The following is a 15,898-nucleotide window of genomic DNA, read 5'->3' on the forward strand; positions in this document are numbered from 1 at the left end:
TTGAGGTTAACAACTTTTGTCAGGTTTACTACGCTGCCATCTAGTTGTTACATAAGGAGTCACGTCATAATTCCCATTTGAATTGCATTAGCGACTGTGCTGCTATCTCGTGTTCATTTATGGCAGACGGGTGGTGATCCTGGCGGTTGTTCTCTTCAAAGTGCTGCCGATTTTAACGTAGCGAGGAGTTATCTGTTACATATATGATCTAGGCTGGAACCATCAACAATGTATTCAAACCTTCCCAAGTACAAAGACATACAAGGCTGAAAATCTACAAAAGTCTCGCATGACCAGTTTTGGCTTATGGCAGTGAAGCATGGACACTAAGAAATTGCGACGAAAGATGGCTAACTGCTGAAATGAGATTCATGCGAAAAACTGCTGGATACTTTCTTCTCAAACATCACTGGAATGTAGATATTCTGAAGGAATTAAAAATTGGCTCTATTGTCCATTGTTTGCAGCGATACAGGCTTCAGTGGCAACACATGTCAAGAGGATGGATCGCTCTAGAAGGCCCAGGCAGATTTTGTAGTATGTCCCAAGAGGTCAAAGAAATTTAGAAAGACCTAGGAAACGCTGGCAAGAGACCGTAACAGATCCACTGAAGTCTAACACTTGAAGGCTGATGATGATGATGATATATACAGAGTGATTCACGAGAAGTTACTGGCACTTACGGAGCATATTTCCAGAGACAGTATGAGCAAAAAATGTCATATAAACATGGATCCTATCCTCAATATTTTCAGAATTACACTAATTTGAAGAATAAGTTTGTAAGAAACCATTATTCTTTAGTTTCAAGGGTAAAAGAATATTACAGATAAAGAATGAACTAGTCAGGAGTATCATTTCTTTAATTAGTCAGTATTCCGAAGCTAAAAATGTGTTGTGAATTCCATAGTTGCTTTGTACAGATTTTTTTTTTCAATTTTTAACTACAAAATTACATTTGTCTTACACATGTTACAAATCAAGCTACTCTTGTAAATTCTTTAAGACTGTACACTAGGATGCAACATTAAAATGTAAAGAATCAAATTCCTAAAGTCGTAAGAATTATGTAATTTTTAGTTAAAAATTGAAAAACAAAATCTGTACAAAGCAATTAACAACACATTTCTAGCTTCCGAACACTAGCCAATTAAAGAAATTATACTTCTGAATAGGTACTTCATTCTATTTGTAATATTCTTTTGCCCTTAAAACTAAGAACTAACAACTTCAAATTAGTATAACACTGAAAATATTGAGATTAGGACACATGTTTATATTACATCTTTTGCTCATAATATCTTCGGAAATAAGCTCCGTAAGTGTCGGTAATGCCTCGTGAATCACTCTGTATAAGACATTATCTTTGACAAAATAAAACATTTAAATTAAGTTTAAAATATTTAACCTTAAACAGCAGATATGTTAGGGCACGACATACAGCTATCTGTGCTTTAGAATTAGCGGTATAAAAATGTAATAAAGCTGTTCACTATACATTCCATATTCCAATGGCTGTTGTCCAGCACATAAATATCAATAAATGAATAAATAAATAAATAATAATTGAAGCGTCGGCTGGAACAACATTATAAATTACATTTGGTAAAATTTACACGTACAACGTTGTTCTTATAGGGTAGCAAACTTTTGAGTGGACAAATTTCACGTACTGCATTGATGGACAGTTGCAGGACAAAGAGTATAGCAAGGTAACATCACATACAACATTATTACACAGAAACACGCCAAATGAAAATTTTGTAACTTACAATGTTGTTCCAGCCGACGCTTCAATTATCATTATTATTATTATTATTATTATTATTATTATTATTATAAAGTGACACTAACACTATAAATCGAAAATCATAAATATTTCATAATTTGACCCAGCAACATCCGATTTAAGTACTATATAGGAACTATTATTCTAATAAAATATTAATTAGTCCCATTATCACATTATGTCCTATGAAACGAATGTATTAATAAAACTCCATAAATAATTCAAAACACTACTAGGGATATAAAATAATGTCAATATTTATTAATTTCTCTTAATAAATTATATTTAATATCTGTCAGGATAATTTTCATGTATTTTCACCAGAACAATTCATATTTATAACTTACCGCTAACAATGGCCCCACTGTAATGAGTTTATGTCATTTGGTTGAACCGATATCCACCATAATTATATTTTCCCATCTTGTACCGTAAAGAATTCCAACAGTTCAGGGTTAGCACCAGTAGTAGCAAATTGAAAAAAAATTGGGCATGGAAAGAGCAGAGAAAGAAAAGTGAAATCTTACCAAAAGAACTTCCTGTCACTGCTCTAAATTTCGCCAATTGAGGGCTGTTTTTGCAAAACTTGCTAACTGAAAAAACTAAATTTTACAGGAGAGACAAAACACTATAGTAAGCAAGTTTTGCTGTAACTCTCACCTATAGCAGAAAGCAAGTTTTGAAAAAACGATCACAGTTTGACACACTACAATCAAGAGAAATAAACCAATTTTACTGAGACGCCTTGAAATCATGTAGAGGCCTGCCTTATGTTAAGAAATCAATCAAAATCTCAATTTTGCAAATTTTGCTGTTAGCAAGTTTTGCAAAAACAGTCCTCAATTACAACTGGAATCGCCTAATGAAAAAAATTGTGTCTAAACTATACTAAAAAAAAAAAAATGTTAGCTGGTGGCCATTTATTAAAGAAAAGATTCCCAGGCAGAAAATTCGTAAAAAGAAATCAGCTGTGGGGTAGATTTTCTCTCAACATTTCGATTCTGTCATTTCATTACTGCTAAATATCACCATATCGATGGTGTTTAGGTAAAAGGGCTTAATCCTCATTTGTAAATGTGATTTTTTTTGCTGTGATTAGTAAAAAATTTAATTACAAAACACGAAGATATGTTTTTTGACAATTATGTTTACATTCCTGCATATGGTAACTAATCATAATGTGTTAAAATTTAATTTTTGTTGTTCTTGAAAATTTTTTCTTTTGTGGGATAAGCCCTTTTACCTAAACATCATTGATACACTCGTCTTATCACCTACAGACATCCATAGTTGAAATGAAATGTTAGATAAAGAATTACCAAATACCAAAAGTGAACAGTTTATGGTCCATGCATGGCACTCTACCTGAGCGACATCTGAGAGGAACTGCAGTACATGTGCCACTACACCTGGATCTTTATCACCAAGCATGATTCGGATGTGGTCCAAGTAGCCGGCACAGAGCTGAGGACATCTTCGATGGAAATGGTGTAACACTATCACAGCTTTGCTACGAATGTATTCCTGTAAGAAGCCACACAATCGTGATAAATATGTACACTTACTACAATAAAATATATTTATATTCGTTCTGACTTGTCATTCTATTTACTGTACTATATTTTGTGCTGTAATCAGTGGGAGCCGGTGAGGCATTCTGGTGTTGCCAAAATGAAAAAAAGTTTGCATGCAAATCACCCTAGTGAAAGGTGATAACTAGGGAGCGGATTTTTATGTGCTAAAAAATTTAAATATATTTATTTTTTATGTGCTAAAAAGTACGAAAATATTTAATAAAAATAAAGAAATATTTTTTTTTTTAATATGACAAAAATACCTTACTTAGCTTGGAAAAAAAAAAAAAAATGTTACTACATACTCAAAAACCACACTTGAATGCTAGTAGTTGGCTGAGAATTGCAGTGAACAACAAAGGTCGTCTCCAAATTCTCCATCACAAATGCATGCCGATTATCTCTGAACAACGACTTAGACTGTGAAAACGATCTTTCCACATCACAGGACGTCAGACGTGCATATTTAAAGAGAGGAATGTCACAAACACAAACACCGTCAATTTCACCTACAGGCACACCCTCCAATACTTGAGCAACTTCACACATTTTTTTACATCCACTGTTTTTCCCAAACACATTCTGGAATTTGTCCCTTAGTACTTGTACTTCTGAACCTGGTAGTGAGTCTAGTGTAATTTGCATGGCACGCACCTCCCTGTTTCAGACAACAGGTTTTCGGATGTATCGAGTTTTTTATGGTGCCACACAAAAAGCTTAGATTTGCTAATAGGAAAGCCAAATCGTTTTTAAACAACCATCTTTCAGTATATCTTGAAGGATATCGATTGACTAAGCCCGATAACAGGGAATCACAACAAGATAATATATATTGCCTTGCGAGAGGCGAAAGATTTGTTTAAATTAAATAATGTTCATACCCAAGCTCTTATCTGTTGTGTTTCACAAACAAAGTGTGGAATGAAATTATCTTCAGCAACAATAGACATTCCTAATTGTGTGTCCATGTTAATTTATTCTCTAATAATAACATTGATATGCTGCCTAGCAGTTCTCAGAACTTGAGGCGATACTATTACGAAAATGGATCATGGATACACCACACAGCGCTTAGAAACAAGAAGCAACTAAGAATTCTTAAAAAGATAACGTACTTTTGAGTGATATAATTGGTTTAGTTTTAAAATATTTAAAATTTCTTGTAAAAAAATTATTTAAGTAAAAAAACTCTAAGATTTATGTGTTTATAATAGATTTCCTGAAAATATGTATTTACATAATTTTTTGTGAAAATATGTGTTTTTATGTGAAATAAAATTCGGGTTTTAAATTTGAAACTTCATGTTCGGAATTTTAAACTTTTTTAATTGTGTTTTATCACACGCAAAAAGAATATTTAATTACATAGGAATCCGCTCCTTAGTGATAACCACAGTTTTACATTATGTTAAATAAAACATTAATTAAACCAGCTATTTTACAGGTGTGCAGTTAATAATGCACCTAGTAACAGTTACAATAACATTTCCGAAACTAATAACGAAATTTACAAATACAGATAATGCAAAACTTTCTCAGTACCGTATTGTTAAGTCAAATACAAATAACTTTTATAAGTAGTAAAATCACTAGCAAAAACATATGAAATGAACAATGATATATTATAGATAATAAATGAACACGTTTGCACTTTATTTAAACAGGCCGATGAAGCCAAGGCAGCAGCCTGAATAACACTTGTTCATGTCCTGCACAGATTTCATGTATTGTTAACAAAAGCATGAATACTAGCAACATTGTAGTGATATTTAGTTGCCACAAAATAAAACAAATATTACACAACGTTAACAAATAGTGTTACATAATATGAAAAAAATATTTATCTCTCTAAAAAGAACCATGACTGACTATCTCTGCATTCATTATAGTTAAATGGGTAATAATTTATATATTCAAATCCAAGTTGTGTGTATCAGTTTTACATTGGTAACAAGATTTTGCGCGGAACTTTAACTTGTGTTTTTCTACAAGTCTGCGCTTCATGGTTCCCTGCCTAACGTCTCCAACAACCCTGCCATCTAGCGAAATTTCTGCATTACTGCGCTCTAGCGGGTGGAATGTTAATTACTGAGTCAAACTGAATTCGGCTCAGTGTCTGCCATAAGAAACGCATATAAACTTGAATCAGTAGCCTTTTGTACAGTGTTATATGGACACAGACAGTGCCACACCGAATTGGCTTCAACATTCGGAAAAATCCTGCAAGAGTGCATCCCTATCCGTGCGTGCGCTTGTTCAGATGAAATACGAATAAAATGTGTAGAAATAAACAATTACAACTCCTTTTTAGGATAATATTTTTTCTTTCTTCCATTGGTGATGCCATGGCACACTGGCACTACCCCACTACCCTGGCTGTAACAATAAAAATTAATTTCACATTTTTCATTTTCTACACTATACGAAAATTAAATCATTTCTATATTAAATTAAGTCTTTAGATCAAACATAGAAATAATGCAAAATTAAATACCTTATTAAATTGTGGCTGTAGTTCGAAAAAAAAATTAATATAAGAATAACAACCGAGAGCAATGAAGTTAAATAATGATTTATGTTAGTTCTGTAACAAACTTTTTCCACACTTCACTTCTGAGGTCTAAAAGCTTGCTTAATTTGTATTCGTAGCTTAAAAGTTCAGCCTTCATAACCTATCTACTTTCCCCATTCTGTTTACTAGGGCATCTGTCACGAATGTGCTTCACTTATTTCGAGCATCACTCACTCTAAGTTTAGTGACAAGTGATAAGGCTTCATACACTTACAGCATCTAACAGTTTCATACACAACTACCTGATCGCTTTCTCATGCTCAAGCGAAATTAGTAAATGCAGGGCTCTATGCTAAACACTATCATCATTATGTCACAATTCTTAAGATTCTTTTATTAAACATAATTCAGCATCTACGTAAATATTATTACTTTTTGGTCCTATAGAATACATCTATTATGGTAACAATTAATATCAGAGGAGAAAAACTCGCTCCAGCGCCGGGGATTGAACCCTGGTCCTTGGTTCTATGTACTAAGGACATATTACTGTACAGATTACTGTGCATATTACTGTGAAATCCCGGCCACCAAGTCACTCAACTGAGTGCGCTGCTTGTATAAAGGCAGTTGACTTAATATAAAAATCAGCATACATGCCCAACTTGGAGTCAGGCCACAAAAGAGAAAAACACTGGAGGAGAGGGGTTCGATGCGGTGTTGTGGATTGAACTTCGGCGTAGCTCAAAGGTGAGAGCACTTGGTATGTAGAACCAAGGACCCTGGTTCGATTCCCAGCACCAGAGCAAATTTTTCTCCTCTAATATTAATAATTCAGCATGTTTAGCTGACTGTAGTGAAGTACTTACACTTGGATGCTTGAGCTTGTCGTCCACAAGAGGAAGGAGAGCGGGGGCTTGGTCAGGAGGGATAAAATGGCAGCTTGCAGACAGGGCCATAGCTATCACAAAAATGTTCTTGCTCGTGAGATCGCGCAGAATTGTGTTCACGAGCAACACAGAAAGTGGGTCTGACTCATGAAGTAGGAAACTGCATGCCAAGTAGCCTGAAAATAAAGTAACAATCATAAACCCAAAAATTGTCAGTTCAAAAAAGTCTATCACGTCTGCCATTCATAACAGAAACTGTGGGTACATTACAGTAACACTATGACATTGTTCATCTGTTTGATTTTATGGAGAAATGTCAGAATACTTGCAAGAGAAACGAAAGTATCATAAGAAAACTCGAAGTCTGTAAATGTTAAAAAATCGAGAAGTTTTAGAGGTTTAATTAATAATTACTAATTAATTAATTAATTATATATATATGTATATATATATATATATATATATATATATATATATATATATATATATATACATAAATTATTGAAAAGTTAGAAAACTTTGTTAATCATTAATACTTTGTTAAAATAATGTTTATATAAAATTATAAACAATTTAATTGATAAAAGAATGGGATTTATGTATTAAAAAAAAAAGCGGTTAATATAAATAAAAAATAAGTGCGAGTTTGCTCTTCAATTGTTAACATTTGTTCCAGGCTCAATACAACATTCAAAAGAAAATGCCATGAGAAGTTCTAAATATATTTCTTGATGAATTCTTTATTGTATTCATAATAACAGTGAAAAAATTCGCATCAGAAAAGACAAATGATTTCTGAGACACATATTTCTGAAAGAAATGAGGAGAAAAAAATCGAAAGAGACATTTACAGAGAAACTGAAATGAAACAACTGGAATTTACTCCTACAGTTTCAACAATTTTGTATGTATCCAATGCCTACCCACTTTACTTTATGTGATTCGAGTTCCACATATTGCGGATAAATGGCAGGACTGTGACCCATTTTCTAGTTGCACACCTCTTCAGCAGATCAAGCTGTGGAGAGTTATGTCGTGTACTAGGGTGAGTGTATATCTACATGTTTCAAAAGTCTTTCTTTTGAACAATACTATGGAATGTATTAAAATTATGTGAAATTACTGTATACTTCCGCAGCTAAGAAGATAGCTGAATCATAAAAATATCCACAAAACAGTCGACTCAGTAGCGTACTTGGTATAGTGCTGGCCTTCTATGCCCGAGGTTGCAGATTCAATTCCGGCCTAGGTCGATGGCATTTAAATGTGTTTAAATGCGACAAGCTCATGTCAGTAGATTTACTGGCATGTAAAAGAACTGTAATCTTCATCTTACGATGTTTGGTCACGTATATACGTCCGTTGATGTGACATATTAATGGATTCATATACTATTATAATCACAATCATGCCATGGTATGAAAGAAAAATTACACAACCTCGAGCGGGAATCGAACCTGCGACTTCCTGTTCTCCAGTCAGGCGCTCTACCGCTGAGCTATCGAGTTCATCTCACGCCAAAGGCTTGGAATTATCCTTTCATACTGGTGACTCTGTTATAGAGTACTGTCCATAGTGTCTGATCTACTGGGTGTTCAGTTCAAAATGTGTCTTGGCTCGCTGTATGCCATCATGTGGCTAGCTGATGAGCCTAGGGAATTCAATCTTCCTACACTTCCGCAGCTCAGGTGTATAATCTAAGAGGCAGAGAAGTTGGCTAGCAAGTACGGCATTCATTCTGAAGAGTATGTGCCGATACGTACGGTAACGCCGGTAGTGGCAGGAATGTGAACTGTTTGGAAATAAGTACTGTCGGGATATGGGGAGAGGGTTAAGACGATTACTTACGTATTTGTTGACATTAACTTCGACGGTCAACATGGACACGGAGCATTTGATTTGTGTTGTGGAATGTTACCGTACGCAACCGATGATAACAAATACCCTGCGTACGACTTGCCGGCGCAAAACACAGTTCGAAAGAGGTTATGGTAGCACACAGACCGTACAGACCGCCATCTGTTGCTACGATGTTCAAGTTATACCGTACACGTTCTCAAGTTCAGATTGAAGAAAGCCTTAAATAATGGGCAACTTCTCTAACATATAAACTGAAACTCACTTCAAATCGGTGACCCAACAACAGTGACGTCATGACACACTTTGAAATGAACACCCAGTAGTCAGCACTGCTTATGGGTGTGAAGAAACTGTTTACAAATGTAATCTTCATCTTACGATGTTTGGTGACGTATATACGTCCATTGACGTGACATATTAATGAATTTAAATACTATTATAGTCACAATCATGCCATGGTATGAAAGAAAAATTACACAACCTCGAGCGGGAATCGAACCTGCGACTTCCTGTTCTCCGGTCAGGCGCTCTACCGCTGAGCTATCGAGTTCGTCTCACGCCATGGCATGATTGTGACTATAATAGTATTTAAATTCATTAATATGTCACATCATCGGACGTATATACGTCACCAAACATCGTAAGATGAAGATTACATTTGTAAAAAGTTTCTTTCAAGCCATAAGCAGTGCTGACTAGATCAGACGCTATGGACAGTACTCTATAACAGAGTCGCCAGTATGAAAGGATAATTCCAAGCCTTTGGCGTGAGACGAACTCGATAGCTCAGCGGTAGAGCGCCTGACCGGAGAACAGGAAGTCGCAGGTTCGATTCCCGCTCGAAGTTGTGTAATTTTTCTTTCATACCATGACATGATTGTGACTATAATAGTATTTAATTCAGTAAAAGAACTCCTGCGGGACAAAATTCCGACACACCAGCAATGCTGATATTACCTCTGCAGTTGCGAGCGCTGTTAAATAAATCATAATTTAAAATTTAAAATCCACAAAACCAGGGTTCATCTTATATTGCAGGTATAAAAAAAAAGACCTTAAAGTTTTACACTAAAAGCATTATGTTGTTGTTGTTTTCTAATGCCAGGCGTTTGACAATAAAGTCATTTGACCTCTTGCACTCCAATATTTTTCAAAGATATTAGCATGACCAGCCACTGAAGCACAGATTTTGAGGTGTTCCGAATCCATTTCTTGGTTTTAGTTGCACAGTGGGCAGTTAGGGGACTGATATATTCCAATTCTATGCAGGTGTTTGGCCAAACAATCATGGCCTGTTGCCAATCTAAATGCAGCTACAGACGATTTTCGTGGTAAATCGGGAATTAACTGTGGATTTTGATGCAGAGAGTTCCATTTTTTCCCATGGGATTGTGTTATCAAATTTTGTTTGTTGAAGTCTAAGTATGTAGATTTAATAAAAGCATTATAAAATCCAACATATCTCATTCATGTCCGACACACAGAAATCATCAAATACTTCTTGCACAGTCTTAGAAAAAATTTTTGTCCCACAGATACTTCACAAGTTCCAGAAAGGAGGCAGTGCACATGATCAGATATACAACCAAACAAAACTAATTTTATTATCTTAACTAGTACTGTACTTCTCTTGTGATCCAGGTCCCATGTTCCCCAATCATGCATGCACACTGTCTCCTTTCTGGAACTTATAAAGTATCTGTGAGACAAAATTTTTTTTCGAAGAGTGTACACTTTCATTGTTGACAGCGTCACTATATGGGTTCCATTCTGAATGTGGTGAGTCGGGTTCTACTTTGTCATCAGTAATCATTCCATAACAAATGTCCTCTGTGCCATTCATAGCATTAGAAATTCCACAGTTTTTTAAGGATTTCGTCACTGTTTCCACTTTCACTTTTCCCCATGACAGTTGATAGTTTGGACGTTGTCTTAAAAGACAATATAAGCTAAAACCATAATACATTGTGTCCCAAAAGTCATGATGGAGTTTCAGAGTATTAATTTTTTTTAATGAACAGAGGTAGAAATGTACTTAATATTTGTGCCAGATGAAAATAAAATTCTAAAAATTTTTCGTCTGTGAATTTGAGACACTGAAGGAAACAAAAAAAAAAAAAAAGGATAACAATCAAACAAATGTAATAATTTTTATTGTTACAATTAATTTTACAAGATGGATAGATGTCCAAATAAAAGTGCAATATTCTTTTGTGTTTAGTAAAATTTGAATCCATGACCTGTGTACGACGTGAATTTTGTCACATGTTTAAAGAACAACTACCCAGTGTTGCCATATTTAGCGATAAGTTGCTAAATCTAGGGAATTTTGAATCAGTCTTGGCGACAAAATTTGTAAAATACGATTAGTGACTTTTCTGCTGATTTTTATATTCTTACACTTTTTCCTTTTCCTTTTTTTTTTCTTCTTTTTCTTTTTTGTTAAAACATTCAACTGAAGTCATGCACTTCTTAGTTTTTGAAGAGGCATGGGTGCATGACTGAGTCGTCTAATGATTCATACATGAAAGCCATGATCTCATATATTTGTGATCAGTGATCAGGAGTTAAAGATGCTGATTCAATAATTCTCACGGGTTAGGTCTCTCTCTCAATGGTACTGCTCCAACACCCATAAATGGTGGCAACTTTGACTGGCACATGACGAGTCGCGAGCTCTAGTTAATTCTTGGTTCTTCCCCGCAACGTGGAGATTTTCCACTCCGAACTGACCTGAGACAATTGAGTTTTGGAATTTTGTGCCGACAGTTTGTGTGAAGCAAATGAGATTGTCGTTTTTGCTGATTTTCATATATTTTAATATATAAGATTTAAAAAGAGTTAGATTTCACAAAAAAAATTGTGATCGCTGGGGTGAAAATTTACACACTTGCAATTTGCCAGAAAGTATAATAACAATGACTGGATGAAGTGCAGTGTATTCACAATCAGCTCTTTCCACACCCTCCACCTCAACATCACAGCCGTCAACAACACAACCAACTCCGCAGAAAAGGGTGACGTTGAGGAAATTATATTTTTCTCCGCATATGTATGTTTTTCTTATTTTAATTTAGTGATATTTATTATTAATTTGTAGCGATATTTCTGGGCAATTTTTAACAAACTTTGGAGAGATTTAGCTACATTTTGTTGAAAAATTAGCGAGATTGTAGGGTGATATGTTGGCAACAGTGCAACTGCCACACGAGAATAGCATTCATCGTTGGGATAGACAGTTAAAAGGGACTGGAAGTCTATTGGAAAAAAAGCATACTGGAAGATGAAACAGTAGAAGCCATATGAACAGCATTTCTTCAGAGTTCAAAGAAATCAGTTCATAAATGTGGCTGACAATTAGGACTTCCGAAAACAACAGTTCATTGAGCTTTAAAGAAACGTTTTCATTTGACTCTTTATAAACTCCAATTGTTACATGCACTTCATCCAGATGATTATCACAAAAGGTATGAGTTTGCTGTGAACATGCTTAATGAAATTGACGACGATGAACAGTCACAGATTCAAATTCTTCCAGCCACAAAAAACAGTGCGGGCGCGCTTCCAAACAGGGGCAGCAGAATTTTCTCTAAGGTTAGAGCCCAGTTTAGGTGTGTGTGTATTAATCGAAAATTAGGGGCTAGAAAATATTGAGAATAGGACGGGTGTTTATATGACTTTTTTCCAATTAATACACACACACATAAACTGGGCTCTAACCTTAGGGAAAATGCCGCTGCCCCTGTTCGGAAACGTGCCCCACAGTGCACTTTTCTTTGGCTATCCATCTTGTATAATTAATTGTAACAATGAAAATGATTGCATTTGTTCGATTGTTAAAATCTTTTGTATACTTCAGTGCCTCAAACTTCGAGACGAAAAACCTTGAAAGTTTTATTTTCATCTGGCACCAATATTAAGTACATTTCTACCTCTATTCATTTCACAAATATAATCCTCTGAAATCCTACCGTGACTTCTGGGACACAGTGTATTGTGCTCGAAATTTATACCTCGTTTTATCTGCGGAAATATACAGTAATTTAATATATTTTAGTTGAATTTGCCACGTTAGTCTCCAAATTGGACAAATGACATTTCGCCCACTCATGTTTATAAGTAATTTAGGCCTAACCTGTCTTGCAGCAATTGGTGAACATTTCCAGCATCTTTGAAAAGACAAGTACATTCACAATGAAATTATAAATTGCAAAAATATTCTATCAATTTGGTCCTACCTGATCTTTCATCCATTAATGCTACGACTTATCAGACATGTTCTTGATTCATACATTTGTGTGTGCAAATTTCATTTGTTCTGAGTGTGGATTGGTGAATTGTGTAATGCTATCTCCACTCTGCTTCCATGAGCAGTGTTAAACAAATATTAGATAGATCTGTATAAGAGCGTAAAACATACACAGGTCTATCCCTAAATCCACCATTTACAGACATATAAATTCTTTAGTTTTAAAATTCTGTTAAGTGATTATTTACCTTTGAGTTTTAGGAATAAGAGGATACCACATACAATAGTAATTTCGTTAAATATATAAAAGGCAACATTAGCTCATGCAATGCAGAAAGGGTACCAAGCGAATTTACTTCTAATTAATACATAAAATTAAGGTTAGAAAACAGTATTCGTGTGTTAATAAAATTAGGGCCTATGTATAAATTCTGTACAATAGCGGTACCAAAAGTAGGCATCACTTATTTATCTACTTGCCTTCTAATCGAGTTATACATACTGACAACAAAAAGAAAAATTAAGGGGCAACGCCAAATTAGGACCGAAAATCCACTACTTCGTCTCCAATCTTCTTGCCTTTAAACACTCACATAACCGCGCGTGATATCCTGAGTAGGCCATGTTTGTAACTGAATGACTCTTGAAATGCATTCCTCCAATTATAGGTTGCAGCATTGCTAATAATATGAATTCATCTAACGGTTCTTGGAAAAATTCCCCTGAACCTCAAATACACATGATAGGAGTGCATTCAATAAAAATATTTTCCATTGAAAATTTGCCTTCCTTTGATAGCCCTCTTGTACAGAATTGCCCAAGTTAGCAATTCTTTTAGAGCAGAAAACTAGTAGCTGGATTATGTAAGCGAGAGCAAATATTTACACTAATAATGGATTGATAACTGAAATGTTGATAATTTATGACTGTGTAATCTTGAATTGGGCTTGTAAGTATAGAATTATAACGGTAGGCAAAATAAACTTACATAGGCTATTCCTTACTTTTCATTTCCTTTCTCAAAAGACGTGGTTTTCCTTTTAAAATTAAAAACCTAAGGAATAAGGATATATAGGCTGACTGTTTTTATAAAAGATTTTAAAGATTTGTAATAGACGTAACGGAGTAAACGGTACTGGGTCCTAAATATATTTTCATACAAAGTATATAAAACAAAAATATGGTTAGGCCTACGAAATAGTTACATGTTGTTGACTCCATTTTAACAGTACAAGAATTTCATACCAGTATTTTAATCCTTGCCATAGTTTAAAATATATTAATATTTACTGTCTACCTAACCTTTCTTGAGAATAATTTATTGTATACATTAAAATACTGATTAAAATATTACCCATCTTCTTTTCGGCTAAAGAACCATATTGAGCCAACTTAACAGCATGGATGTAAGCAAATTCTGCTTTGTAACCACATAGTTCCGAAAAGATAGAAAATGCGAGGCATTTAATAATAATGGATGGTTTGCTGGAAGGTTCTGAAAGCTTTGCTCTTACAAGTCTGAGGCAGTCACGAATCAGCCACTCCTCCTCCTACAATAAAGACATGCATTTAAGAAACACTAATTAACAAGTCAAAAGCACAATTTAAACGGATTCACCGATAGAAACTAATCCATACCCTTCTTGTTCGCGCAGCAATACATCTTTCTAGCATATTTTTCAACCCAATATTGGTCCCCAAAGGTGACAATATAGAACCAATTGATTCAAGTGTCTTTTCAAATATTCCTGACATTTTTTTTTCTTTCGTATGTTACTAATGAATTTAAATAATACTATCCAAATCAAACACGTATACCATTACATTGCACATCTTCACAGTCCACATCTAGAAAATTTTTTCTTGTGTATGACATTTCAGACGAAAATGTTACTTTATGCATTTCGCATAACGCCATATTGAACCAGTTGTTAGTCATTTGTTCTATAACGTCTTTGCATTTGTTAGCGCCCGAGGAAGAGAGGCAGCGTAGCCAATAGAGCGATTTTCCCGCTAGATCTATTTTCGTGTCATTAATCAAATTTGTAATCCAATAGAGCGATTTTCCCGCTAGATCTATTTTCGTGTCATTAATCAAATTTGTAATGTAAGAGAGATAATAATAGTTTCTTGAACTCTCATAACGGCAAAATAAATCATAAAAGAGAAGAAATAGTTCTATATATGAAAATATTGTATTTAATATGAATACGTAAAAATATACCATATCGAAGAAGGTACTGGTTTTGTAAAGACATCGCCGGATGCTGGTAAAGAACACGAAAGACTTTGAGAACACCAATATTTAAGAAATGATGGGAAAATGCTGTTTAATAGTTGGCAATTGCAAACATTATAATAATAGCACAGTCTACTCTAGTATATAGTCACGAAACTCAATACTTACTAAATATGCATCCATAGATAGTTGCTAACCACCAGGATCGCTACTATCGCCTCATCACAGACACTTTGCCTAGTAGACGATAAAATGTATTGTACTTTCGATATAGTGTTCTTTTGAAAAAATTAACACCTTTTTTTTCCATTATTGAAATATGAAATACATAAGGTTTAAATATTATTTTCATAAAGTATATATTTTATAAACTCACCTTCCTGGATCTTTCGGAAGAAGGATAATTCTGACCTCTTTTTCTTACAATTTATAGTGCTACAAACGTCTCCTTGTCCCACATTATTATTCAAAATATTTTGTATTCTAGCAATTTCCAGTTATTACGACCGATAGCGAACATTTCACAGTTTACACAACTTTTCACAACGATGCGAAATACGGCCCAGTCAATGCCTTTTCGGTCTAGACCAGGCTATAATTATGTTCGGGTTCTCTATTTCAGTGTATGGAGGTCAGTGAAATATATTATAACCACAGTTTAGTATATACAGTTGCGAAGGTCAATACTTAATAAATATGCATACACAGATAGTTGCTGACCACCAGAATCGCTACTATCGCCTCACCCAGGGGCGGCCCGTGATTCAGAAGACAAGTGAAGTGCT

At 34.7% G+C, this 15,898-nt stretch overlaps 1 protein-coding gene across 1 annotated transcript in view; it reads right to left on the bottom strand.

Annotated features, from left to right (window-relative positions):
• Window positions 1-14,776, bottom strand: part of LOC138694311 (AP-4 complex subunit epsilon-1-like) — a 41,778-nt gene extending 27,002 nt beyond the window's left edge. The window contains exons 1-4 of the mRNA XM_069817902.1: window positions 14,513-14,776; window positions 14,229-14,424; window positions 6,745-6,941; window positions 3,155-3,313 (exon numbers count right to left, since the gene is read on the bottom strand). Coding sequence (XP_069674003.1) covers window positions 3,155-3,313; window positions 6,745-6,941; window positions 14,229-14,424; window positions 14,513-14,629 — 669 coding nt within the window. The 5' untranslated portion in view covers window positions 14,630-14,776. The remainder of the gene's footprint in view (window positions 1-3,154; window positions 3,314-6,744; window positions 6,942-14,228; window positions 14,425-14,512) is intronic.
• Window positions 14,777-15,898: the final 1,122 nt, after the last annotated feature.

The sequence above is a fragment of the Periplaneta americana genome, chromosome 2 (assembly GCF_040183065.1).
Source record: "Periplaneta americana isolate PAMFEO1 chromosome 2, P.americana_PAMFEO1_priV1, whole genome shotgun sequence".
Classification (NCBI taxonomy): Eukaryota; Metazoa; Arthropoda; class Insecta; order Blattodea; family Blattidae; genus Periplaneta; species Periplaneta americana.